We start from the raw sequence: 27,939 nt of genomic DNA on the forward strand, positions 1-27,939 counted from the left end.
AATGTAATTTAATTTGCATGTACCATATATACTCATTATATATACTTTACACACTATTCTGGCAGTACAGTGAACAAAATATACCTTTCATGCGGTAAATGGTAGATGACACCTTGTAGATTCCTCACCATATATCAGATACTTTATGTGGTGCTAAACTTTTCTGTAGAATATCTGATTAACTTGCTTTTTGTACTAACACATTAAAATACATTTTTGAAAGTACAGTATTAAAAAGAAAGAAGCAGCTCAATAACAAGTAATTTTTTAATATTTTTTTACAATTTTTAAGATATAATTGGGAAATAACAGGAATACATTGAATCTGGTCATAGTTCAAGATACTGTATATACAGTAAAGTAGCACAAAATAAAGAGATATTTTTATAGAGTATAAACAGTATGAAGTGTTTAATTTATTTAGCAGTCTTTTTAACCCAAGACTATGAACAGGTTTGTCATAAATGATATTCCCAATAACTTAACAGTCTTATTAAAAAAAACTGAAAAAGAAGAGTATTGTTTTAATCAGGTCTAAAGAAAAAGGAGAGGACTATTATACAAACTAAGCATCTTGACCTTCTAAGAAAACATTTCACCATACACCAGCTAATACCTTTGGATTTTACAAAAAATAGTCGAACAAATTCAGATATTAATGTTTGCGTAATGTATTGGACAAAACTTTCAAACAATCTTTTATTCAATCTGATCCAAGCTCATCACTGCCATTTCACTGAAATCACATTTTATACATAAAGGAGTCACTATAAACAAATGCAAAAACATGAACACCAGACAGTAATCAATTTGTAAAGTATTAAAACATTAAATTATACATTGGAATCGACATTAATACATGTCTTTCGAACAGATAATATAGTTATTTAGAGTATTATTACCCAGCTGTGCGAATGTTACTGCTGTTTTAAAAACAGTGCTGCCCCACACTGGATCCACTGGTCAGAGTTTCCCCCACAGGGCACATCGATGTTGGTTACCACACGTGTTCGCTCTGCACTTGCGTACAAAGGCAACGAGATGCATTCTTCAGGAGAGTAGCATCCACTGGCACTCTGTTTCAGTATCAAATAATAACACAATAGGAAGAGGAAAAGGAAGAGTATTAAAAATAAATGTAATATGAAAACATGACAAAAGTCCTAGCAGTAATATGTTACCATTACAGCCACTAGAAAATCAAAGACCTGCATTTTAGTCTGATATAACTGATTTTTCAGTTAAAGACTATTAAATCATGAAAGCTCCAGCTGCTGTATACTATAAATGATTGCTGACAATTAGAATAAATCATAAAGTTTTACAAGTGTTTATGAACTACAAGAGTTTACAAGAATTTTCCACTTTCCAACCTTTAATTGGGCTGCAGGATGAAAAGGGTTTAAAGAAATACTATAGGAAAGTTTAGCTTCATTTAAGTTTTTAACTTCCTTACCTAGATATATCTAAGACATGAAAACCCACTTCTCCAACAGCAGTAATGGATACAAACAGAGCACAAAGTTCCTCATAAAAGATTAATTTCCATATTTAAAGAAATGTCTTAAACTGACAGGTCAAAGAACTGAAAGACAATTCTGAGGGGACCTGACTGAAGGATTAAAAATCCTCAAAAGCTCTGACAAACTGAGCCGAATGGCCTTCTTTAGAAACAAGAGTAAAACAGAAACCAGAGGACACAGGTAGAAACTGGGTAAGTGATGGCATTTTTTTGTACAGAGGTGTAGGGGTCTGAATCTGCACACCCAGCCATCTTTGTCAAAGTAGAAAGTAGTAGTTCCAAGCTTATTTCAGGAAAAGCCTAGGTGAGATCCTTAGCTCAATCAGCTGCTAGCAACCAAACTACATTGGCCAAAAGCCCTTTTCTTATATTCTAGGCTTTTACTGAAATTACAGAGCTGTGCGCTCAGAACAGACTTCTTTAAGACTACATCAAACAAAGTCACAAAGGTGAAAACATCAAAGAATGAGATCAAGAATCTGCCACCTGTTTTTTATCTCATTTCCGTGTTAATCAGGTCTCATTAGAGTACACTTCAATAGTAAACCCAAAGGGAGCCCAAAATGGGCTAAATAAATGAAGACAGCAGCTGTAAAAAAATGTAACAGGTGACGGGACTCTGTAAACAAATATTGCTCTTCAAAATGCAAAAGAAACATTTCATGCACTCTTATCAACTCTCTTGTTCTCACTCCACACCTCCATATCATGTAATTTACGTTCTCTTAAAACCGAAACAAAAGGCAATACATTTCCTTGCTAAATCTTATTTATTATTTCCTCTCGAGTTCTTATTGTTATTCCAGTCTCCCTCCTAGCAAATTCCTCCATGGTTGTGGGATATGAGATATGTAAGGAAACTCAAACAGTGGCATTGGTATTTTATTTAAAAAAGAGCAAACTTATATGAGCCAAGACTTCACAGGAACAAATACTTGAAAACAGGAAGTAAAGAGACATGAAAACAATGAACTTTGAACAAACTGTCCTTTTGCTATATTATTGTACCCCTACTGTCTGGAACTTGAAGATACTGAATTGACAAACAGAAAAAACGAGTTATAACTGAAGTATGTAGAGAATGGATCTGTCCTTTAAATGACTTCAGGAGGCTATAATCATTAGATAACATATTGAATGAAAGAATTTCTAAATTCCACCTGTTGGTCAGTTTCAGAAGTATAAATGAAAAAAAAAAAAGTTCTTCTGCATTTTAAGCCCTCACATGCATCAACAATCTGTTACATCACCTGAATATGTTTTGTTCATTTGAGCCAACAAATAAACATTTAGTACTTCTATCAAAGTAGTTCCTTCTGCAAACTACTGAATGTTTTGAATAAGCAATTGCAAAGTCTACATATTTTCCCTGCTTTTTTCAGTCCAGATTTATAAGAACACAATACCGAAACTATAATTGTACATTGATACTGTGCATATATGTTTTTTTTTTTACTAATAATGAGTTTTCTTTTTTAGTACAGAAATAGATGTTTTATTGAAAAGCCTATTAAGGACATCATCAATTGGATTAAGTGGCACTTATGATAGTAGCAGGGCTCTGGGAATGTACTGTGTGAGAGAGATAAGACACTGAGGCCAGTAATGGAAGTTAAAGGTTTAAAAGACTAAATAATTCAGTACCTGAGGAATCCAGGCCATATAACAAGGGGGCACTGGTGACACGCTGGGAGAGTCATGCTGGTTCTCTGAAAGACGGTTTCCGTCAAAACTGCATCCTTCCAATTTCAAGCCATCAATCTGCCATGAAAACATAAAATATTTACAAATGACAGTGAACATTAAATGTCACTATTTATATTAACAAGCCTCACACCAGTTGATTTGTTTTGACTCACGTCCATTGGCACCACAGGAACACCAAAGCAGGGCAAATTCCGCAGGCAAGGTTAGATTACACAGCAAATAATAATACATTTTTATTAAAGGCCAGGCTTACAAATATTACTCCTCCATGGATAACAACCTCAAGCTTCCAGTGGTGGTCACTTTGGGCAATTATAGTGACTTTATAAACAGGTTATTGTGTGGAATATTCAGAGGAATTAGAGAATAATGCTTATCTTCCACAAAATTGTTTCAATATATACTGTTTATGATACTTTAATTTCTTCAGCAATTATATTAATTCAACAACTGTTTAACATAAAATGAAAGAGAAAAACTGAGGCTGAAACATTGACATGACATGTATATCAAAACACTTTATACCTTAGGAAAATCAACAAACAGAAGCATGGGGATTTAAGTTCAGAAAATACATTAATTGTAATTGAACAATTAGAGATTGATTCCGCAGTGAGTAGTAGAGAGTGAAAAGTAAAAAAAAAAATCATTTTGGCTGTGGAGCCTTCCAATAGTGACTTTTTTCTACTCTTCAGAGAAGAATTAATGTCTACTTGTTCATATGCAGCTCACATGCTGATCCCTAATTAAACCTCTTTATTAATACACTTCTTAACAAATAGCAAGTAACTTTGTTAAAAACCAGTCAAAAAACATTTTTTCTACAACGTGAGAGATGGGCACAATTTGAATCCATACAAGATGCTTACATTTAAATTAGACAAAATAGAGAAAATTTCATAATCAAACAAAGGCCTTAAACATAAATACATATTCCATAGTTATTGTTCAGTTCCTGTGGTCAATTTATGGTGCAATGGAACCACTGTAAATGCAATTAGCAATCAGACCACAGGTTTCCAGTCCCGATTAGTGAAAACAATGCACCTTCAGGACACCAGAAGTCCTACAACAATGGGTAATCACAGAAAATGAAGAAAACACATCCCTGTTTCCTCTCAAGAATCAGGAGAGGGAGTGATAAACAGTAAGTTTACACATTTCCATTATCATAAATATCATTATGATGCGTTGTATTTTCCTGTGACCTAAATACCTATGACATATTGGAAATAACCACCCATTAGGAAAACCAAGTGTTCATCCTGCTCTGCTTATTCAAAAATTCCTAAGTTTTTCAAGACAGCGTAGAAGAAAGCATGTGCCAGATTAAAAAGCATTAACAGGAATAATAATGGAAAGCTTGACTAACTGCAGCATACAAGGCAAACCAGATAAACAAAACAAACAATTCTTTCCCTATAAGAGTGCTATAGTTGTATCATCCATATATATTCAGATACAAGAGTTAATATTTTAAGAATAAATTAATGGACTTCAGTTATCATAAACTAATTAGATTAATAGTTTTAACCATCAGATGAAATATTCAATGCATTTTTCAGGAAAGAACACTTTTAGAAAGAAGATATCACAACTTCTGAGTAATATTCCAGATCTCTTAGCAATACAGATTATTGTTTTGTGTTAGAAACAATAAACGATTCATAAATAAGACCCTTCCTTTTTAAAAAGGACAAAAAGGTAAAGATTCAAAATGTGTTACATGAAAAAAAAGTAAGGAGATGGTATCAGAAACCATAATGATAGAGTAACAAAATATTTTAAATGAACACCACATGCCAACTGTCTGTTGCCAAGTCCTGTGACCAATTTGAATTAAAGAGACTGTCTCCAGTTTATATCACAGGATAAACCAACATTTTCAGTGAATGGGAATTCTCCATGCCAGTGGTCATTTCCTTTAATTATCTCCTGAATGTTTTGGTGAAAACTGTAGCCTATGGAGTCTAGGAATACAGAGATGGAATAATAGTCCTTAACAATGAGGTAAACTCAAACAATAACATTAAAACACCCACAGAGGGCCAAGACAAACTTTGTGACCTGAGCTTCTGAACCACAGCTAAAGAAAAACAAAGGCATATGAGGTATTGTGAGAAGAGTGAACAGATATAATTTTATTGAGTTTCCATGACATTTGTTTTTAATTTATTTAGTATATAATTGCAATGTGACCACTTTTTTGTATTACCTTAACCTGCAGCTTTGCCTCCGTGATTCTGCTTTTCCAAGATGCTACAAACTTCAGGCTGTCCATGGAACAACCCATTAATCTTTATATAAAAAATCAAGACATGATACAATTTTACAAAAATTATTTACATTTGTACAAATCAAAAGGAAAGCGTTCAGAACAAAGCAAAGTAAAAGAGAAAAACAAGAAAATATATACATAGATGCAAAACATCTAAGAATCAGAAAGTTATTAAATTATTTTTTGTGGCAGGTGTACTGACATTTTATTTAACAGATACCGTACAGGTTAATGTGGTTATATTGATTCATATTGCAATTAACAGAGCGTATATTTCAATTAAACATAGTTGATTTAAGTTATGAAAGCAGGCAATACACCTGTTGTGAGACACTGTCGATGACAGGATTGCATTTAGGCTATGAGAGATGTGTGACAATGTAAGATTTTCCATGTACTGTATAAAAGAACATAGAATTTGTTGATGCTTTCTGTTCAACTTTCTGGAAGGTCTTTTCATAATAAACTTATTTTAAAACTACATTGAACTGCTCTGTGACTTTGTGCATCCCTACTAGGGGGTCCGTTGTGAAAGTCAAAGACTAGTAGTACATGTTGCGACTGAAGCAAGTAATATAATCATTTGCAATCTAATGTCTTGTGGTATTCTGTCCCATTCCTCTAAACACATGTTCCCAGATCACAGGTCTTTGAGCCCTAGATGCCACACATCATCCCATTCCAACCCATCCAACAAATGTTCAATTGAGTTTAAGCTTGGCAAGTAGGGCGTCTCACAAGAAATTGTTAAATTAAGTTTGTGCAGCAGGAAGATTCAGTACGTCGGGATAAGCCCACAGGAAGGGCAGTATGTGAGGTCTCAGCACTTAACTAATACAGTGCTATGCGGTCACACTGCCATCAATTATTACAAGTGGAGTTCTGTAGTGACTAGATAATCCCGCCCAGATCATCACACTTTGATTGGGCTGCTGTACACAGCAGTGAAGGATATTAGTCTACACATCTGTGCCATACTCATTAATGTCTATCAGGTTGGTCTACACAAAACCTAAATTAATTGCTGAAGAAGATCTGGCTTCACTGTTGGTGAGTCCACCTGAGGTGTGTTTCCAACATACTGATGGCACAGATCATTTTTCTCTTTAAAAGTAGAAAAAAGTATTTTATAATTTTTTCATTGGTTTCTTTGTGCTGTTTTCTTTCTTGATTCTTACCAGGCTTGACATTCAACAAGTTATATCATCCATTAACTGTGCTCAACCAACTTAATGTCTCACCACTTGGGTGCCAAAAGGTTAATAAACCAGGATCTAACTGTCTTAAAGGCCATTTTCACATACTAATTAAGCTAAACAATGGTATTGGGCATTTTGCTTCATGACAGTGTAAGCAAAGATAATTTTTATGGAAGCATTTTTTTTTGCATGGTTCAATAAAAAAGGATGACATGTTGAGATATATTTTTGTTATACTTCATATAACATAATTATGTATAATAGCTTCAAAGATAAAACAGTCTGATCATTAATAAGGAGAAATGGGCAGAATGCACCTCCAAACAAGTCCACAAACTTACCGTGCTGTCTCCTGTCTTAGCGCATTAAGGAAAGTGTCGGGGTGGAAGAGTTCGGACAGGTCCAGAGCATCAGAGAGCAAACTCTGTCTTTCTGCCTTTTCTACCCAGCTCTAGAGTTTCAAAACACAAAATGAAAGGAACTTCATGTAATTTCATGGATTTTATTGCAACATAATTATTACAGATGTTACAATAATCTGTGGCAGTTGAATGTGTCTTATACAATGGTGTAAAGGCACTATTGTAAAGTTATGAGAGAGTAGTACTGCAAGTGAACAGTTCATCTTATACTGAGATAGGCACTTTTACATAATTATTTTTGCTAATTTCTAAACTTGTGAGCTTTCATGTGATTCACAAAGATTAGTAGTATTGCATAATTCTCATGACCCAGATGTCTTCCTCCTAATTTAATATATTAGTTTTATATGTAAACTCCTTTATGGAATGTTTTAAAATATGGTTTTGTCTTGCACATGTTATAAAAATCATACACAGCTTTGTTTGTAAATCACACCTACTGTACATTCCCATGATTAACCCCAATTAACCTTGTAATTGTTTATGCTGAGATATCCAATGCACAGGCATTGATGAACAGTGACAGTGTATCTGGGGACTCAGATTTATAATCTCACCTGTGCCACAAACTTGCTGTGTGCACCTGAGGCACACTGTGACCTAGCCAACTCAATATTGAACACTGACTGCTCACAGAATTACACATTTCACGTTAATACTTATAAAAAAAAACATAACAAAAAGGTTTTATGAAAGTTTGAAAATTATAGCATTCTCTTAATTACATGCTCATACTGTTTGAAGTATTTATAATAAAATATCAACATACAATTCACCATAGCAAATCATTTGCTTTTTCAGTCTTAATAAACAAATAATAAAGATGGAACTACTGTAAATTAGTAAAGCACAAGGTGAAACTGGAAACTGCTTTATGAATTGAATTATTTTTTTCTTGGTTAACTTCCACCTAACGGGTCTGTTGTGTGTGTTAAATATCAAGAAGTTAATTTTTGTCATGGAGCAAAACATCTATGGTATCATTAGAATTTGTGGGAAACCTTCTGTGGCTTTATTTTGGTCAGAAGAATCACTAACAGAAACATTAAACCTGCATATTTATATTATAATTTAAATTGTCTCCTTTATATAAAATGCTACAGATACATGGTAAATACAGTTTTGTTATGCAAACAAAACATGCAAGAATACTGTCTGCAATGCAAAATGAAATTAAGAAACCCATACACTGTAATACAGAAAATACAGTAGTTCTTTTCCATTTGATGAATCTCTGATTCCATGAAGATCAGGATTTAGTGTAACTTATCTTTGGAACGTGGGTCTGTTGACAGTTTCAAGTGTCACGTCTGCAGTTTGTACTTGTCTGGGATCCTATCTGCCGTTTCTTGGACACCTTCAAGTCCACAAAAGCCACACAACACGCAGGGAAAGAAGCCAATCCATTGAGCAAAAAAAAAAAACTGGCCATATAACCCAGAGAGCTTACAATTCATTTGAAGCTCCAAAGGGTCACTTCATCGTAACAGGTTCACACTGATTTAGTTACACTAGGGCACAAGGGCAATCACTGTAACAGATGAACATTGGATACTCCTTTGTGTGCATTCCCAGACTATAAAGGTGACAAGACATCCATCAATGTAAAAATCAGACTCTAGATGGAAAGGGATATTCTCTGAGACTTATAAATTCACATTAAATACATAATGTTAAGTTGGAAATTTGTACATTGAATAGATACAGTAAGCCTTCATCAACGGACCTGATTCAAAGGAGTAAATTATGAACTGAGGAGATAAAATTATACATGATTACTATGTACATTCTTGTACACATTAAATATTTTCTTCAATTAAATATCAGGTATTTTAACACGTATCCCCTTAACATAAATGAAGAGCAGAGCAGAGCACTGCATTGATCTTAACTAGATAATAATAGTATTAATAAATGGATCTACTCATTTCTGGTTTTTATAGTTTGATCAGGTTTTGAAACTTTAAAAATAGGTTGTGAGGCATCGTTTACTGAACTCAGATTTGTATGTGTCATCCTTATACGTGATATAAATTATATAAAGGTCAGAAGATGCAACAAAATAATTACTGTGGGTATTTATATTCATGAAAGAAAAATAAAACATAATACAAAGAACTGTTTTGACAAAAAGTCACAGTGTTTCCTTTCAGGAAACACTGTAATTATCAGAGACAGAAAAGGATGATTGCATTTATTTAGAACTGCCAGTGTCCTCTTTTGCTTAATCTGGTTACAGTAATTACAGGTTGGGATTAAAAGGTTACACTGTAGCAAATTGTTCAGACACTCTGCTTCATAATCACTTTGACACTGAAAATAATAAATTAATTTTGGTGGTCTATAAAAAGAATAATGCTTTCCTTTACAAAACATCTACTGAAGATAATCACTGGCAACTATCCTGCCTTCAGAACTGGCTGCACAGATCAGTTTTGATAATTGGTTACACAGTCATGGCAGAAATGGCCATTAAATTACTGCATTTATTGTTTTGTAGTATACCAAAACAAGAAGTGCAAATCTACAAGATGGATGGAAGACATAATCTTTCATCAAAATTAATGTCTTATGTTGCACCTTGCTTTAGAAAACTGCCTGGAACCATCTTCATCTTATAATCTTGGAGTTCTTTTTGACAACTAGATTTCTTATGTTCTTAAACACTACTAGATTCTGTCCCTATCTTTCCTTATCTGATGTTTGAGGTTCTTTAAAATGCTGTTGTTGTAGACCACTGCAACACTCACTTTATTGGCCTTACAGCACAAGCTATCAATAGACCACAACAAGTATAAAAATACAGCTGCCAGAATCTTGACCAGAAACAATTATTGTGCACATAAATACTCTTCAACTGACCCTGCTGCACTTATTCCTTGTCAAATAAAAGGTTATTTTAAAAATGTTCTTGTTCACATATAAAACCCTCAAAAACTCTGTTCCTGGATACCCTTTCATCCAACTTTATTCCACCAGATGCAACTTAATATCTTCCCAGCCACCTTATTAATTCCAGTCTAAAAATATACTGTAACACTCGGTATTCATAATAAAGTACATTTGTTGTTATTCACACTTACAAACTCTCTTTATTTTTTCTTAAACTACAGTGATTCTGATTTTTTTCATGGTTATTCAGTACAGCACAATCAACATGGGACTCACTGTACGAAACCACCAAATTGTACACATGTAATTGGTCACGTGTGTTACTGCATCTCTCCCCAGAAGTAAGAAATAACACAAAAGTAGCAATAATAGTAGTGGGTGCAGTTATTAAAAGTACAAAAAAAAAAATTTTAATTCAAATTTAAACAAATAACATTTTTAATTCGTTATTTGGATAATCAAAATATTAGCCTTTTCCCTTCCCACCCAAACTGCAAGGATTTAACAAAATATACAAAATATTATAAACTTTATAATATTCCATGCGCCAACACCTGCAGCAGATGAACAATGCTGAGGACTAAACTTCTATCGATTCATTTCAGGTTCAGTGAATGATGGCAACCTGTTTAGCTGTGTGTTTACAATACTACTTGGATGTAAGGTTGGAGTTCGATGTTTTCAAAAAGAATGTAGTGTTGCAAAGAAGACATTTCTTGCCTGTCATGTCATAAACCCATCTTATTGAGTAATACAATCAGTAGGCTAATCTTAGCTGATGGAATTCAATGTTTATAAATGTAATTTACAGTCCACAACCACATTAAGTTGCAAAAGATTTGTGAATTTTCCATTTCAGCAATTTGATCCGTATCTGTCTTAATCCCTGCGGGCAAACTGTGCTTCATGTACCGCATATAATAAAAGAATCATAGAGACTACTGTTTTTTTCACCTTAATGTTTCTAAGATGAATTTGAGTATTACTTTTAACTTTGAATTACTTCCAAATTATGCTCCATCTTGTAGAATACAATTAGCGTATTCAGATGATGAAAGAAATGCTTATGTGTAGGATGAGGACAGAAATTGACAACCCACGTTCCACTGTGTGTTTAACATTATTCTAAGGTACCATTATCAGACTACCCATTTTTCAGTAGTCCTACAGGTTTTTTTTTTTATATTTGTTTCAATTTTTGAGACAGATGAAAAAATATCCTGTTTGCATATTGCAATACTTATTACATGCTAAATTACTTCCATTACTTTTTAAAATAAGAATTCACTGGTATCTAGTAAATTATATCACTATTCTCTTGTAAGCATTGTTCAGTTCCAAATATAATTTTAAATAAATTCTTTGCAAAATACCACTTAGAACGGCTGATCAGACCGCCCTATTTATAATTTTCTAACACATTCAACTGAAATATATAAAATGGCAATTATAAAAGGATTAAAATGGACTGTAGCTAGGAGAGTGGATGGACAGGTACATTGATGGGTAAATGCTGCCAAATTCACTGCATTAAAAATACTTTAACATACCCTTTACATTTGTAAAATGTTATTTTAATAATTGTTTATTAATATTGTAATATTTTAAAATATTTTAATACATTTATTTGAATAATCAATCATTTTTGGATTTAACAGCATGACATTGCAGAGAAGAAACAGCAAAAGCTGGTTTTTCAATAGTCTCAACTGTATCTTATCCTGAGACAAACTTCAGGATCCTTGTCTATAGCACTGATTTTTCACAACTCAGGGTGCATTAGTACTTTGTCAGCTGATGGGACTGAAGCCATAATGCTTTGAGTAGTATCTCATCATAACTTACTACAGAAAGAAAGTTGTGTCTGTGCATTAAATGGATAGTCAGGTCTAAGATATGAAAGTACAATCCAGTTGTACAGATCATTGTGGTATTTGGTCCTTACATAATACAGTGCCCTCCCTTTGTTTGTTTAAAAAGATAGGAAGTGTATTTTAAAGTGTCTGTTATGGCTAAATTCCAGCACAGACAAACAGACTTCCAACTTGGCTGAAGTCCTTTTTCCCTGAGTGTGACAGAGCCAAGGATTTAGTTTTAGCCAGTCTGTGCCTGTTTGCAATGCCTGACAACATTACCCAGTAGTACAATGTAAGTTACTCAAAGTGCCAGTTTGTTTACAAGGTTTCAAGTTCAAAATGGTAAAAGATCATTAGCCAGGCAGATCTCCTGCAAATGTCCACTACAAAGGCACGCCATAGATTCCTACTATAATCAACTGAAAACACTGAAACGATGAAGAATAATTGGATGGGTTGTTGTGTCATGTACAAAATGAACAGAGATAAGAAATTGCTCTTACTATAACAAGATAATATGTTGGTCCACATTAAGTGTGAAGATGATTTGTCTTGATTAAAATAAAGAAATATAACAATATTTCAGAATGAGACAGACAGGGCAATAGTAATAATTTTAACTGACATTGTTCCTCATGTGCTTAGTCAAGGTATGTAGACTTAATAATCATAAACAACAACAACACAGCATATGGCTGCTGTATATATAAACAGCAAGAAGCTTTAACAGCAAATTGTAGTTAAACAGCCAATTCACACAATATTCTCTGCAGACAACAAGTAATCTCTCTCCAGAGCAAGTTGGCTTGTAACAGACCAGGACTGCACAACAGTGGTCAACCATAAGGCCTAGGCTGCAGCAGTATCAGAAAACATTCCCAAAGGCAGTAAATGTACAACACATAGGCAGGCAATGAATCAAAGGATGCAGCACAAAAGCAGTGTGGTAACAAGTGAAATTTTCCATGAACGGTTCTGGAAGCAAAACACGGTTCTGGAGCCCAAATAAAAAGAGCACAACTGACGGAGTTTGTAGAGAGGGAGAGAAGAGCAGAGCAAATATGGAAAACAAATGAAAAGGTTAAAAAGGACCTGAAACTGAGGCTGAAACCATTACTTCTATATTTCACAATATTCACAAAATCAGCTAAACTCAATTAACTGTCAGTCTATTAGATTTGGCTCCCTCATACCAACAACATACTGTTTAAGAGTGCAATTATTTATTATGCCTAAGTAATTTCATGATTTAAGTTTTGTATTCATGAACCTGTATATCAGACTTCAAATTCAGAAATTATATTGAAGTGCTGTGCAATTAAAAAATACTTTCAGAGATTAAATGTTATTTTCTTGAAAGAATTCAAATCCAGGTGAATAAAAATAAGCCATAGTTATGATAAATGTTTCCCAAAGTGTGAACTATTGTATGCATGTTAAAGAGCTATTTGTAAAAAAAACATAATGAACTTGACAGCACTAAAAGGTCTTAATAGGTTTTAAAGGGAAATATTAAATGTGTCATCAACATAATTATCCTGTTATGACCTGTGTAAACACACCTGTTAAATTTATTACTGCATTAAATGTTCTTTTCCAATGCTCTTGCTACAGTACAGTAACACCCACTGGTGACTGAATCCCAGATTAATGGGAAGGAAATTTCTGAACCACTGTAAAGTGATCATTCTTACAATGGAATATTAAAAATTGTATGATTATTCTCAATGGTTAGGGAGAACACTTTTCCTTCCTTTTTAGTTTCGCCCAAGGTTGCTTGACTGCAAACTCAGGAAATATAGCACACCTTAAAAAAATAAAAACTGAAGTGATATTAAGGTATGTGCTGGGCCAGAAATGCTTTTAAAAATAATTCAAGCATCTTTTCACATGAAATGTTTGTATCATATCAGCTAAGGTAGTTTATGTCAAACATTAGATCTAGCATGCTGATAGATTTATCTTGCAAAAGAGCACAACTGAAAAGAGTTAAATGGCTAATTATGTGTGATTGCTGTATGTTGTTGTATGTTCTTAACAGGTGAAAATGAAAGTTAAGACTACACAGATACAGTATGTTCTCTTTTTTAAAGGAAGGATCCACAGTTGTTTAATTAATTGCAATAATTAATTTGCTCTATTCACTAAGTGACAAATATTCAAAACATCTCATTAACATGCAGTACAGAATATAGTACTGGATATGCCATTCTGAAATCAGTATACAAGATTATACAATCCAGGTTTTAAGAGAATGTCCTACAGTACCCTGACAAATTGAAGCAACAGAATATTTTTAGTCTTAGAAAGAAAATTCCATGGAGGCTTCAACAATCAAAATCCTCAAGGGATAAAGATAACCCAGATGACTTCTTCTAAATGAACAGTGAACATGAACATGAGGGCACTACTTATTTTCCCAAAGGATTGTGGGAGTATGGAACAAGCTACTTAACCATGTTGTTGAACCCAATGCATCTTTCATGTTTTCATCTAATGGCTGAGATCATTGGATAACTAACTAGGGTTTAAATGGGCTTTATTGTGTCCTTTTGTTTTTAACCATTCTTATGATACTAAGATGTTGTCAATCAGGTGCAGAGGTATGTAGAGCAGAGTGGCCAGTAAGACACATCGAAGGTGTTACACAAAGTGTTATGTATCAAGAGGCTGAGACAGTCCTGCTTTTACAGAGCATGAGAATTAAATATTAAATGCCTAAACTGAAAATAATGCTATGAGTTTATTTTCATGAAAAAGACGGACCAATTCAGCCCAGAAACAATTTTGGCAAGCATGGTTTATCCTGAGGTTTGCATAAATGTTATCTTGAATGAAAATCAAAGAGCTTCAGCTAATGAACATGCTAATAACACAGCCTTGCAGAATTCTGTGTCCTTGGGGTTTTATTTTCCCCATCATTTAATCAATTAATTAAAATGATAATTAAGTATCAAAAGGAAATAAGGTGTTATAATGGGAGTTATTAAATACTTAGAAATGTAGTGGTTCTTTAGCACCATGATTGTTATTAGAGATTAAATATTCTATTTACGATTACTTCACCATAAGGAGTCCATCATTAATTTCAAGCTGTATGTGTAACCATGTAGTAAATCAAACAAAAACTAGGAGACAAAGTATATACACATACACCTTTGTTTTAACTAATAGGGAGAAGTAGTGTCCACCACTGTCGAATATCCGTTAAGTCATGAATGACATCAAGCCCAAAACACAATATTATACATAAAATATATATCGTCTATCTTATATAAAACTTGGAACATACTTTAAAAAATAAAGACAAAGAGTAGTTGTTTAAATTCTCAGTTAGCCAACACAAATGCCTTACTGTAGCTGTCTGTAAATTATGTAAATTCTGCAGGCAAAAATGTTTCCTTCACCCAATAAATTTGTTTACTGTTTTCAAAGGAAACTAATAGTGATTGCATCTCCCTTAGGTAATATTACCATATACGATCTTCTCAAATGAATAATTCAAGGCGGCCCATTTGAAGTGTTTAATATTCAGAAAGCACTATCTTAGTCAAGGTCAGCATGTTCAATTCAATTGACTTCTTGTTATCTATTTATTTTTTTTAATTTCATGCATCTTTAAGATTTTTAATGCATATGAAAGACTGAATGGATGCTGCCAATCACACAGGATAAAACAGGAATTATATGTTGTGATTTTTTATCTAATCATTTCCAATTAAACTTCTATATACTTTTAACAATAGTTTCACAGACACTGATTAGCAATGCTCTGTGACTACATCATTTCAATTTTAATAAGCGCAGGAGTAGTGTTTAATAGAAAGCTAGTGAAACTAGCTGTAAATGTTAGTCTTTAAGCTTGACAAAACCTAAAATGGACTCATAAAAATGTGTTTTTCTGCTTCTTTAATAGTTAATGAAGAATTGACAAATGAACCGATACTGCTTTAATCCCTTAGGTTGTTCAGGAATTTTGTTAAAAAGGTGTGTAATCCTGACATGGATTAATAAAATACTTCCTAGCTGTGCATGTAATGTTACTTAAACCTGCCTGAAGATGTGCTGTGTTCATAAACATCAAAAAATGACTGCACAATACTGACTGCTTTACCTGTTATAAAAAAGCTGCCCTGCCCCTTGACTGTCCAAACTCATCAGGAGACAGATTAACGTAAACTATTTATCCTGATTTAGATTTATTACACATAAAAGCTGCATACATACAGTACTTCACCAAAAGTCCACAGAAGCTTTTAATATTCAAATGTATAATTTGGGTCTATATATTATGGCTGAGGTACATTATATATTGGATGTACATTTTATTTCAGGTATGTTATAGGTAAATTGTGAGTATCTTGCATAGAGCACCTTCATGTTCATAATGTGCCAAGGAAAATCACTACAAATTATGGGAATGACTATAAGCTCTTGCTGTTTCACAATGCTGAGGAAGCTGAACCATCTAGAGTGACTTCTTATTTTGTTTTTTTCCATATATAAAGTTAACAAACAGAATTGTTACTACAATAAGTAATGATATTTATACCCACAATATACAGTAACCACATACATGGTGTACACAAAACTTTTATTTATCACTAAAGATGATTTGTTTCCACTGCTGGTAATTATTCCACAAAGACATTGTTCTCCTTAAAGTAGAATGTTTGTTCTTTTTTTCCTTCCTGTATTTTCTTTCGTGATTTTCACTAGGCTTGACATTCAGAAGGTTACATTACCTGTGTCAAATCAGCTCTCTCACTAAAGAGGTGATTTAGTGCTCATGCAAGTCAAAGTCATTTAAATGACTTTAAGGAATCAAGAAATGTATTCAGAAACAATGCCCACAATTCTTCCAACTGCAAAGACAGGGGAAGTATCCATGGACTGAAGGATTGCTAATATAGTGCCCTAGGAAAGGTGACAATATGGATAATATGGATAAATAATTACAGAACAATAAGTCTGACTTTGATTAAAAGTATAGTTATATAACAAATTTTCACTATAGAATCATCTGTATAGAAAGAATGTCTTGTAATTTCTAGGATATTTGAAGGGATTAGTCAACATGGATTTAGAAAATGAAGGTGTTGCCTAACAAACTTGTTAGATTTTGTCAAACAAGCAACAACAGCAATGGATACACACAGAACACATGATATGGTATATTTAGATTTTCAGAAGGCCTAGGTAAAACCATGAAAGATGCTCAAATTACAGGTGGTTGGCATTCAATTGATTAATATAAAGAGAGAGTAGAAATAAGGTGTGAATGTTCAAATATAGGAGTACCTCAGGGACCTATCTTAGAAACACTGGTCTTCTATACGTATATCTCAATGAAATAGATTCTGGAATGGTTAGTAAACAATGTCATTTTTGCAGGTCATACCAAATTATGAGGCTAAGTGAACCCTGTATAAGCAGCAAATCAATAAAAAAAGATAAAGACTCAAAGACTGTCAAATGACATTTTATGTAATAACGTGCTGGGTTTTGAGTGGTGGTAGCAAAAACAAACTATAAATCCAAAAACAAGAAACAGTGAACCAGAAGAGGCTACCCGAAAGAAATATATTCCAAAATAAACTGCCTTCATAAATAGAAATGTAAAAAAATGATGCGTCTGATTTACAGGAAATTTGACTGCAAGGTACTCAGGCCATTTTTCCTGGGTTTTTATACTTTGCTTCCATTATAGCAATGCCAAATGGTTTGTCCTATTAACAGACATTACCTTTCTTTTCTTTGACAAAAATGAAATCCCAGTTATTTCTCATTTCAGTTCTGAGCTTTGCAACAAATCAGAAAATATGTCTAACAAGACATGGAACATTATGTTACTACAAGTTTATCCTTTACAGACAGAACTTAAAGATACATTTTTAAAGATGAACATAATTCCATGTGCAGTCTATTTATTCAACGATCACCATAAAATTTATTGAAGACTGTATTTTACCTGTATAGCAAGTGCTCGTGCTACCACTGCTCTGAGGTACTGCATAGGATCTTCTGGGCCTTCCCACTTGCTCTGCCAGCTCTGTGGACACTGAATAGGAGAATCAAAGGTTTTAGGAGTGCACCAAATTGACCTTTTTGAACTTAAATATTATGGCCCCATAGCCCCTGTTCTGAAACACATTTAAATTGTTTCATGGGTTTCATTCATTTTAATTTTTAGTAACAATATTATAATTTTAGGATGGGACAAAGATTAGCAGTGCTTTAGTACTGCTAAGTCTTCCATCTAGATGTTTGCTGTATGTACTCCATTCACTGCAAGGCCCATTTATACCCTGGAAGGATACCCTGGCAGTCCATGGCTGGACACCTGCATAATACAAAGGCAGTAAAATGTCAGGTAAATTGAAATCAAATCAGACTAAATTTAAACCGCTAAAACATTGTTGTTTTTAGGTGGCTTTCCTTCATGGCATATTAAGATAGATGGTACATATTAAAAAGCAATGGTGATATTGAGGGAATATTACAACAAAGCACTACAGTATGTCACTTCTGCCATATACAGTACTCTTCTTTTCACAAAAGAAACCAGGTTGAATTATCAGATAACATTTTGCTTTTGTCTAAATCTCACAGGCCAAGCAAAAAAACCCTACCACAATTGTTCATTACATTAAAAATGCAAGTAATTAACATGAATAAATGTAAATGGTGCAACTAATAAGCAAAGTCTGACATTTCAGAGGAAGTCATTAATCAGCTGTAACTCACTGTGAAGGTGATATGTTTTGACTCTGGTCACAATAAAGTTGATTTGGCTGATACCAGTTATGCACTGCATACGGTGAATGGAAAACAGTTTCATTGATGCCTCACAGCATATCATCTTTTCAATTGTAACAATTATTCTCTAATTAAGAGCTATAATTCAGTAAACTTGAAGAGGTATCCTATTTCATATGTAGAGTCAAGAACCAACTTAATGCAAAATAACCTGGATATGCCTTGTATTTTCTTCAAGTAAAAGTAATAAATAAAAATGTCACTGCAGTACAAGTCATTATGAATTATTTCTGCTTATTCAATAAAGTTGGTCTTTCTGGCAATTATGATCATACTGCAGGATGATACAGTATTACAGCAAGGTAAACCTGTAATTGTCCCTGAAAGCAATACATTTACCTAAATATGAAAAAGAAAAATATTTAAAGCTAAAACTGATCATAATTTTCCACCTGCATGAAAAGGTCAGCATCTGTCAGAATATAAATTAGTCTAATGGAAATTGACAAAAAGCCCCTCACAGAGATGTTTTACATGTTTCAGCTTTGAAAGCCCCCTGGTTTCCACCTGGTAAATGCATTATGCCTCTAGAATAGTAAATAGTTTCTCATTATGTAGCATCACTGAGGAAGTAGAATCAAGAAATATATATGGAAAAAGAATGTGTAAGGAGGAAAACAAACACAGGGCAAGCTGGCACACAAATAAGTGAGGTGAGAGCTACTTCAGTGCTGTATGGGCTCAATCACCCAATATTTCTGATCATATTGTTAAAGCAGGGGTTAGTGCATGTTTACTTTTTACATTTTGAAAGATTACAATAGTATCGTGCTCACTCAGTGTTAAATTACTATTGTGTCATGTCCCATACAGTAATCAATCAATCGATTGATACCTTACACTTACATAATGATTTGGACACTCCACTCAAGCAGTTTACTGGTAATGGGGACTCCCTTCCACTACCACCAATGTGTAGCCCCCACCTGGATGATGCGACGGCAACCAAAGTGCGCCAGTACACTCACCACACATCAGCTATCAGTGGGTAGGAGAACTGAGTGATAAAGCCAATTAATAGATTGGGATTATTAGGTGGCCATGATTGCTAAAGACCAAGGGGAATTTACTCTCCTCGAAATACACCATAGTAGTTTTAATGACTAATCAGTACCTCTCTTTTAAGTCTCATCTGAAGGACAGTAGTCAACTTACCTGGCTGTCAATTATTATGCAGTTGATATAGCAACGACCTATCAGAGAATCATAAGCAACTTTTATCTGAAAATGTGTCCAAGCAGCTTGTAGGAGGACCTCTGCAAATCTAACAGGAGCTACAGTATACACTTTATAGAATTTATAGCTTGGAAAAACCAGCCCTACAAAATAACAAACCCCAGTATCTGTATTTAACTGGATTTCCTGTGACTTGCAGTAACAGAAAGCAATTTTCCAATTAACTTGGAATGGTGGCAAGTAAGCCGCCATGTTTTCCTTAACACATTCTTACTATTAACGAAACCTTCCTTAACAGACAGAAGTGCTTTATTTTGAACCATTGCGGAAGTCAAAATGCTAACTCTATCACCCTATTGGAAGGAAAGGAAAATGAGATATGATGTGGGGCATGAGTTATTTTTAATTTACGAGACGAACAATATGCTTTGGTAATTGCATTCATTGTTATTTGATACAGTAAAACTATTTTAATTATCATTTATTTCTCTAGATTTCTCTAGACATACTGTATTGAATTTCCAGTCCCTGGATGATGTGAGGAACAAAAAAAAATTGTGATATTATCCACTGGAGTGAAGCTGTGGACTACAAAAGTAGTTTTGAATGATTACTTCTTATCCCAAATTATTTAAATATACCTACATAACAACCCCATTTATCCTCCCCGTTCCAATTTAATGATATCCTTCTGTCTGAATACCAGACATACAGTATTCATTTTTAAATGATGTGTTCAGATATTTTTAAAACTCTCCACCAGTTTCTTGAGAAACTGAAGCAATTCCCTTCTCAATTTTGAGAAGCTCCACCAAGTAACATCAAAGTATTCTCTTTTCCAGGGAGAATGGGAAACTAATTTCTTTAAACTTTCTTATTTTCTTGCTTAAACCCTTGAAAGGGGTAACCACTTTGAAGAATTTTCATCTCCATTCACATTTCTTAAGACTGCTAAACGCTGGGTAATGAATGCTAACCTGGGATTTTAATTTTTTTGTCAGCAACACATGAAGCCAGATTAATTCAACATAAAGATCTAACCACATCAGGATTTATCTCTGACTTGGAATGAGTCTCCGACTTGGTCAAGTCACAGAGCAGCTGCTTTCCAAGTGCTATAAAAGACATGTTGGACCCTCTCATTTACAAATAATGTTGCATAACAAAAGCCCAGTCCCCTGGGCACCTTATCCTACTTTAAATTCAACGCTTAAATTCACTTTTTTCATGGCTGTATTTGAAGCCGGAGTGTTAATAGAGCTGTGGTCTTAATCCCTTCAGCTGCACAGCCATTCACCAAATCCCTTTAACAAGGAAAAGCATATCTCTAAATGGAGTCGATTATGATAATTAAGAAGGAAGTAAACAAAAGAACATAGCTTACACTATCATTTTTTTTCAAGAAGATTTGACTGTATTTTATTTTATTTGACTGTATTTAAGGTTCCCCCTCAACCCCCACCAAAAAAAAAAAAAACATCTCAATTTCTTACTTCCTGGTTCAGTAAGGCTGTGGCAAGTTTCTGCACTTCTGATGTCAGTAGGGACGTGCCCCGTATGACTTTACTGAGAGCTGCCAGGGACTGGTGGATACTCTGCACTAAACGAATGGCGTTGAACTGCTCCAGGATGATGAAGGACAAAACAGGGGAGGCCTGGCTCTCGCTGGGAGGTGCTACCTTCTGATGAATCAGTGAAGAACCCTAAAAAAGGTAAAAATCGCATTAATCACAAGAAGCCTCCCACTCAGCATATTAGCAAAAAGAATATTTTACTTATTTTGTGCCAAAGGAACAGTTACATTTTTATTCCACGCACAATTGTGTCTGTCAAACTCTGTGATTTAATAAAAAAAACAAAATAAACACTTTACAGTAACAAGTTTTACAACAAAATGAGTAATTACCTAAAATGACAAATAATGTGTATAGTATTTATAGAGGTCTGCTGCATTTGGTCTCTGTTGCAAAAATGATGCTATATATCAATATTTAAGCAGCTGAAGCAGCAGTAATATATTCAGCTAGAGGAACTACAGCCTTTGTAAGAAAAATTAAATTATAGCTGTAATGTTCAAACTTCTTTTGAAGAATATTGTGAATGTAGCCTAGGCTACATTAATGGGTGAGTAGGGACCAAAAGGGAAAGAAAAACTCATTTTTTTTCACTAATATGCTTTCAAATACATTCTGAACATTCCCCCTCCTTTTCTTTTTCTGTAAGACTTTCTATAGATGAGAAAACCCGGGCTCTGTTCCCTGGCAGTGTTCATTACCTATCATCTTCATAATGTACCACTCTCTCTCAAGTGCTGCACTAAAAAGTCAAAATTGTACCAGTGAACAGAAATGTGTCTTGCAGTGCTGCTCCTCTTTATTGGACTAGAAGCAATCTGGTCAGACAATTGCCACAGTGCACATGTTCTTAGATGTTCTATCACAGCAGTAACCCAGTGTAACAATCAAGTGACCTGTCATTAACAGTATTGTTCATTTAAGTAGAGCGCTTCTCACTCAGTGGTTGAGCTGCTCCAGAAGCAGTGGTTTTAGAATGTTATGTAACAATTTGTTTAAAAATTGTACATGTGTTGTAAACTTTTGCTCTTATGGTTTCTTTCCTCTGCTGCACATGTGTAACTCAGCAATGTCTTCTTTTGAACACAATTATAATGGCAGTCAAATTGCAGGATAATTTGCTGTAAATATGTTCTGTATTCTGTATATAGCCAAGTGGTCAGATCAACCATGATATTACAACAACATTTAATGACGTGCAATGTGAAAAGAATGTTGGTGGAGTGTTTTTCAGAAGCAATTTTACCCCAGGCAATTATAAATCTAACACTGCAGGAGGCAACAACAAACCTGACCTCCATGATGGCTTCTCATTGATCTGACCAAAACATTTTACAACTAAAGAAATAGCAATGGTAGATTAAATAGACCAATCCTATAGAGATGTGATTCAAAAATGAGTCAAACTTTGCAGCTCTTGCCCCTGAAAAGACTGGGCGGATGACAAAAACATTGATTAAACAGCTACAGTAGGTCCTCTTTCTTTACATTACATTTTCCGCTGTAATGAACAAAGAGGAATTAGTCTTCCCTGACTGTAACTTAATTAACTTCATCACATTTATTTTTGTGATTGTACTGTATTTTTCTGTTTTTATAAGAACATACATATATTAAGACATCTATTACCACTTTTCAATTCAAAATACTTTATTCCCCTTTATACGTTTTAAAACACCAGCCAAAAACCATGATTAAGATATAACTGCCAAAATACAGCAAAATAATTCACTAACATTCTAGTGCAATAACTAGGGTAGAATAAACAGGTGTCAATTTCACCTAGAAAATTGATTATTGAGTTGCAGTTTGATCACTAAAAACAGAATACAGCATTCTGGCAGGTTCTCTACATTCTCTTGTATGAGATATGCTAATAGTGTTTGTTAGTGAGAAATTGACAGGGACCACCAATTAATTACAAAGCACTTAGATACCATATATTCTATTAATAGCTCTATGAGCAATTTATGTAAAAGGCCTCCTAATTTTCTGCATCATTTTTATTCTGCAATTAAGCATTACAAAGGTTTATATAAGCTTATACTGTTGATAACATTGCAAATAATGAAGCATTCTTCTTCAGAAATAAATACTGTAATATTCAATCCTTTTGAGATTGTATATAGCCCTTAATTAAGGAGGAAAACTGTAAATTAGGTTCTTTGTCTAATGAGAAATTAACAGATCACTTAACATTTAAGCAAACATACTGTATTGCTAAAAATACATAAGGGAAAAAAGAACTAAAGGAAAACATTTTGCTGTATCGAAATATAACAATAGATTTAATATAAACAGGATGTGCTTCATTTGTTTGTTTAAAAAAAAATAAAACTAATGTAACTGGATATTTTTACAAGGTTACCCAAATTTAATGATAATGATGGGCAATCGTGATTAAAAAACACAAATAGATATGAACAACGATATTCACAAGATTAAATAAATACCATAAATATTAGGGCTGTGAAGTGAGGTTTAGGATTTCACTCCATTTCAGGACTCATCAAGTTAGAACTTTATCACTATTCAGATCACTACCTTATGTCCAAGAAGGAAAAAAAAATCTCTACTACTGTATGTTTACTCTTCCGTACTTGTACAGATACTGTACTTTTCTGTTTCAAGATGCAGTGTATGGATTACTCTTAATTAAGAAGCTTGCTAAATATAGGCATGCTGTGCATGAAAAAGATGCCATGCTGGAAAATATGTAACACTCAAGATATAATCAAGATATGCAAATCAACATAAGTAGACCGAATTGAAGTACTGCTTGGAAAGGCACATTGAAAGTGAGAAACCTCATTTAACTATATTTAATTTCCTAATATCAAGGGAAGAGTTTAACTAGAACAAGAATAGGCAATTTAATATGATATGATCGTATTATTTTCTTTAATAATAAACTGGTAGTCAAAAATGATCATTTACAAATGTCAAATAACAAGAGAAAAGAGAAATGAACTTGATCTGAAGTAAATTAAATCACTAACTCTTACGTAAGTGATGGGACAGAATAGAAATTCCTCCTAACCACTCAACATTTAGTCATAGCACATATTTTAAACCAGAAAATACAGGAAGCTTTCCAGATTTGACACATCTTATGCATGAGCAAAGACATTAGAACAAAAAGCCATCGTTGTCTATTAAATATAAACATACTGCACAAGAAAGAAAAGTTTGAACAGAGTGGTAAATAAGATATTTCAAACTTATCAGTATGAGTCTTGAACCCATCAGGATCAATCATAACAAAATATTAGCACACTCTTGGTGAGAACTGAGTGAATCCCCAGACACCAACAACATGGTTGTGTGCTGTGAATTCACAATGAGTCATCTTAGGTGAGTACAATCGCATTAGGTAACTCAGACATAGCTTTCACTTCAGTAATTTGCTGAATGTAATTAACATAAGGTTAACACAAATTTGAAAAGCCCATATGAGAAATACAGTCTAATGTTGTACAAGCTGCTACAAGCAGAACTGAGAGACCTTTACTGAAAATAAGTCTGAGAAAGACACAAGAATGCCTGTATTGTTTTTTCGCTTGCATGTTTAAATTTTTGTGGTCAAGAGAGTACTTTACAAATATCAAAGGGGCCGATGCTGCTTGAGGCACCTATCTAAACCCGGTTTATCAGCCTCATAGTTGTCATTATTACTATTGATGTTATGCAACCATTATTGCATTACAGAAAGGCCTGGCTTGCTCAGTAACTGGCTACTGATTATGCCTGCAGACCTGCGCCAGAGCATGTGTGTTTCACTACATAAAAACTGCCCCCTGGCATCAGTCGTGAGCATGACCACAGATTCTTAATGTCTAAAACATTCAAATTCATTAAAACCTACTCTGATGGTTTATCCTTCCCACCACAGGCAGGCTGCTGCTTGGACTGTGAAACAAATTGTTATAAGGATATCTTCAGAACAGAGTGAGAGCAGATGAAAAATAGTTTGGAGAATGTATTAACAGCGTTCAGAAAAAGATTAACAAAAATGGAACCCACAAAATATCCAGACACTTCAAACAGGCTTGGTCAGTGTTCAGTACAAGCTCTTACAAGCATATCTATTCACTCTGACTCTCACCTGTGCACAGCCTGTAGTGCCTTATTAACTGTTAACAGATTGTTTATGTCAATTTTACATTAAATGCCACAACATATATACACATACATTAAAATAAATATTAACATGAAAGAAATGCACAAAACATAAATATTAAACATATATTCAACATAGAGCATTAATTTAATTATAGCAATAATTACTTTAACTACAGTATATAAAGGTTAATCAACAAATAGTGTGGCTTATTAAGGTAATTTTGCACACCTAAATTAATTTAGGTTTGCCACAGCAAGGGGTTTAAATATGTATATAATTGTGACTTTTCCTTTTTTTCTTTCAATTAAAGAATTGGTTCTTTCTTTCTGTTTTGCTTTCAATGTATGGAGTAAGTTGGGCACATAAATATTAATTTGTACAGTAAAAAGGAGAATGAAACAAAGATTAAGTTTCAGTTTTGGTATTTCTCAAGTGCTGAAATATAAATTAATGCAGGCAGAGCTGTACTTTATAACCTATCTTGGCTACAAAAAAGAAAAAAAATTAGTACAGAAAAAATACTAATAAAATGTTTGAAATTGTAAGTCTTTTGATTTGATTGTTTTTGTTATGATGTTGGTTGTGTTTAAAACAGACCCAGCGCCACGGGGGGGGGCAAAGGGGGCGTTGCCCCCTCAACTGAATTGCCCCGCCCCCTCGGTTTTTGACAAAAGTATTTTTGAACACTTTCGCTTGCTTAACTTACGCCTTAAAAAAATGTTGTACTTTGTGAATGGTCAGATAACTACACTAATCACGAATTCACAGTTACTACATCGGACTGTTTGATGTGCAAGCAGGCTATCCGTCCAGGAACGGCACATATTACACAGTGTCTACGTTATTGGGTGTCAACATTATCACGATCTTGTTTGCTCAGGTGGACCGATTCCTTGCAGTAGTTTATCCTTATACTTACAATCGTTATATTACTAGAACTGTAGATACAGAAGTTGGTGCTTTCTGTTGGTTTGACAACTATTTTTTCTTGACAATTCAGAACCTCATTACCGTCGATGTAACTGCAAAAATGAACGGATATGGTATTTTGTCGCTCCAGGCAATAATAATCGCAAGAGTGTTTTGGAACATGAAACTGTACTTCATTGCTAAATACCAGATTGCTTGTCGTTATCTTCTATCATGAAGCATCAGTGGCAAGGTTGTGAGATTTCACTTGGGTAGTTGCAACGGCTCTATTTCAACCGAAATTTGACTGCTCTCCTCAGAATTTCAGACGCCTCCCTACAGATTTTTCCCCTGGCGCTGGCCCTGGTTTAAAATATTCATGATTTAAGAGTTAAACTGTTCTATGTCACACTTCAATGAATCTTGATGAAAACTATCTCACTTATACTGTACCTCCTCACCCCTCCCAAAAACGTTCTCAAAGTTATATACAAGATAATACTTTACCTACTCTAATTTTATAGTCACAAAAAAGTCTATCTGAATAAGGGGTACCAGTGAGGGACATTATTCTTTCAGACTCACAATGCAACCTAGCATTGCTGTTCTGTACTTTTTGAAAACTTGAAATATCCTGTAAAGCCAACTGAGCAAACAAAGTATATTATGATAATTAGTAAGAAAAATGACATTGTGTCATATGGGAAGGAATAAATTTGGAAAAGAAATCATCTTGCAATTGAAAATAGAGACATCCATCTTGGTGGGCTCATTACTTTAGCTGCTAAATGACTTATTAAGGGTTTTAACATCTGCAGTCTTAAATATATTTTAGTCTTCTAATACTCAGTTTAGCAATTAGAATAACAATGAAAAAGAAAACAAACTGCTCAATATAACATAAATTTACATAATTTACAACTTTTTGGTAAAGACAAGTTGTATATGCTGTATTACTTTGTATTTTAACGTGGCAGTGGTATTTTGGTCGCTTTTGTTTCAATATTCTAAAATAACGTATCAAAGTGAAAACACAAACACATAACAACTACATAAGGAAAAGACACAAAAAAAAGCAATGTGTCTTTTCATCTGTGTATTATCTTACCTGATTAAGTTTCTTCCACAGGTTGAGGATAGGGGAGAGCTCATTTGACCAGATTTCCCTATCAAACTTAGAACCTGCAGTGATGGATCTGCTCAAGATTCGCAGCTGAGAAATCACCTGGCAGAATGGAGAAATGGGGACAGGACATTAAAGTTTCTTTATGAGCTTTCATTGGACAGCATTCTAAAAAGAAACCACTATGTTTAAGGAAAATTGCTCCATCACTGTTTTTTTTTCAGAGTTGATCATTCTGTGTACTTTTTGTTCCTGTAAATTACCGAATAAGAAAAAAAGGAAATAAAAAATTAAAAAAGTACATCACATCCAATGAAACTCGGAAATTACATTCCTGTT

At 34.0% G+C, this 27,939-nt stretch overlaps 1 protein-coding gene and 1 long non-coding RNA gene across 6 annotated transcripts in view; one reads left to right on the plus strand and one right to left on the minus strand.

Moving 5' to 3' along the window:
• Positions 1-249: 249 nt before the first annotated feature.
• Positions 250-27,939, minus strand: part of dync2h1 (dynein cytoplasmic 2 heavy chain 1) — a 149,434-nt gene continuing 121,744 nt past the window's right edge. For all 5 annotated transcript variants that reach the window (XM_088639212.1, XM_088639214.1, XM_088639211.1 and 2 more), the window contains 7 exons: positions 27,586-27,702; positions 21,365-21,574; positions 17,848-17,937; positions 7,048-7,157; positions 5,445-5,526; positions 3,167-3,283; positions 250-1,076 (listed from right to left, as the gene is read on the minus strand). In XM_088639212.1, coding sequence (XP_088495338.1) covers positions 918-1,076; positions 3,167-3,283; positions 5,445-5,526; positions 7,048-7,157; positions 17,848-17,937; positions 21,365-21,574; positions 27,586-27,702 — 885 coding nt within the window. In that variant the 3' untranslated portion in view covers positions 250-917. The remainder of the gene's footprint in view (positions 1,077-3,166; positions 3,284-5,444; positions 5,527-7,047; positions 7,158-17,847; positions 17,938-21,364; positions 21,575-27,585; positions 27,703-27,939) is intronic.
• Positions 21,445-27,908, plus strand: LOC148658164 (uncharacterized). Its single transcript, XR_015940034.1, has 2 exons — positions 21,445-21,583; positions 27,607-27,908. It is a non-coding gene; the product is annotated as an uncharacterized LOC148658164 (long non-coding RNA).

The sequence above is a fragment of the Lepisosteus platostomus genome, chromosome 7, assembly GCF_059453375.1.
Source record: "Lepisosteus platostomus isolate fLepPlt1 chromosome 7, fLepPlt1.hap1, whole genome shotgun sequence".
In the NCBI taxonomy this organism is placed as follows: domain Eukaryota; kingdom Metazoa; phylum Chordata; class Actinopteri; order Semionotiformes; family Lepisosteidae; genus Lepisosteus; species Lepisosteus platostomus.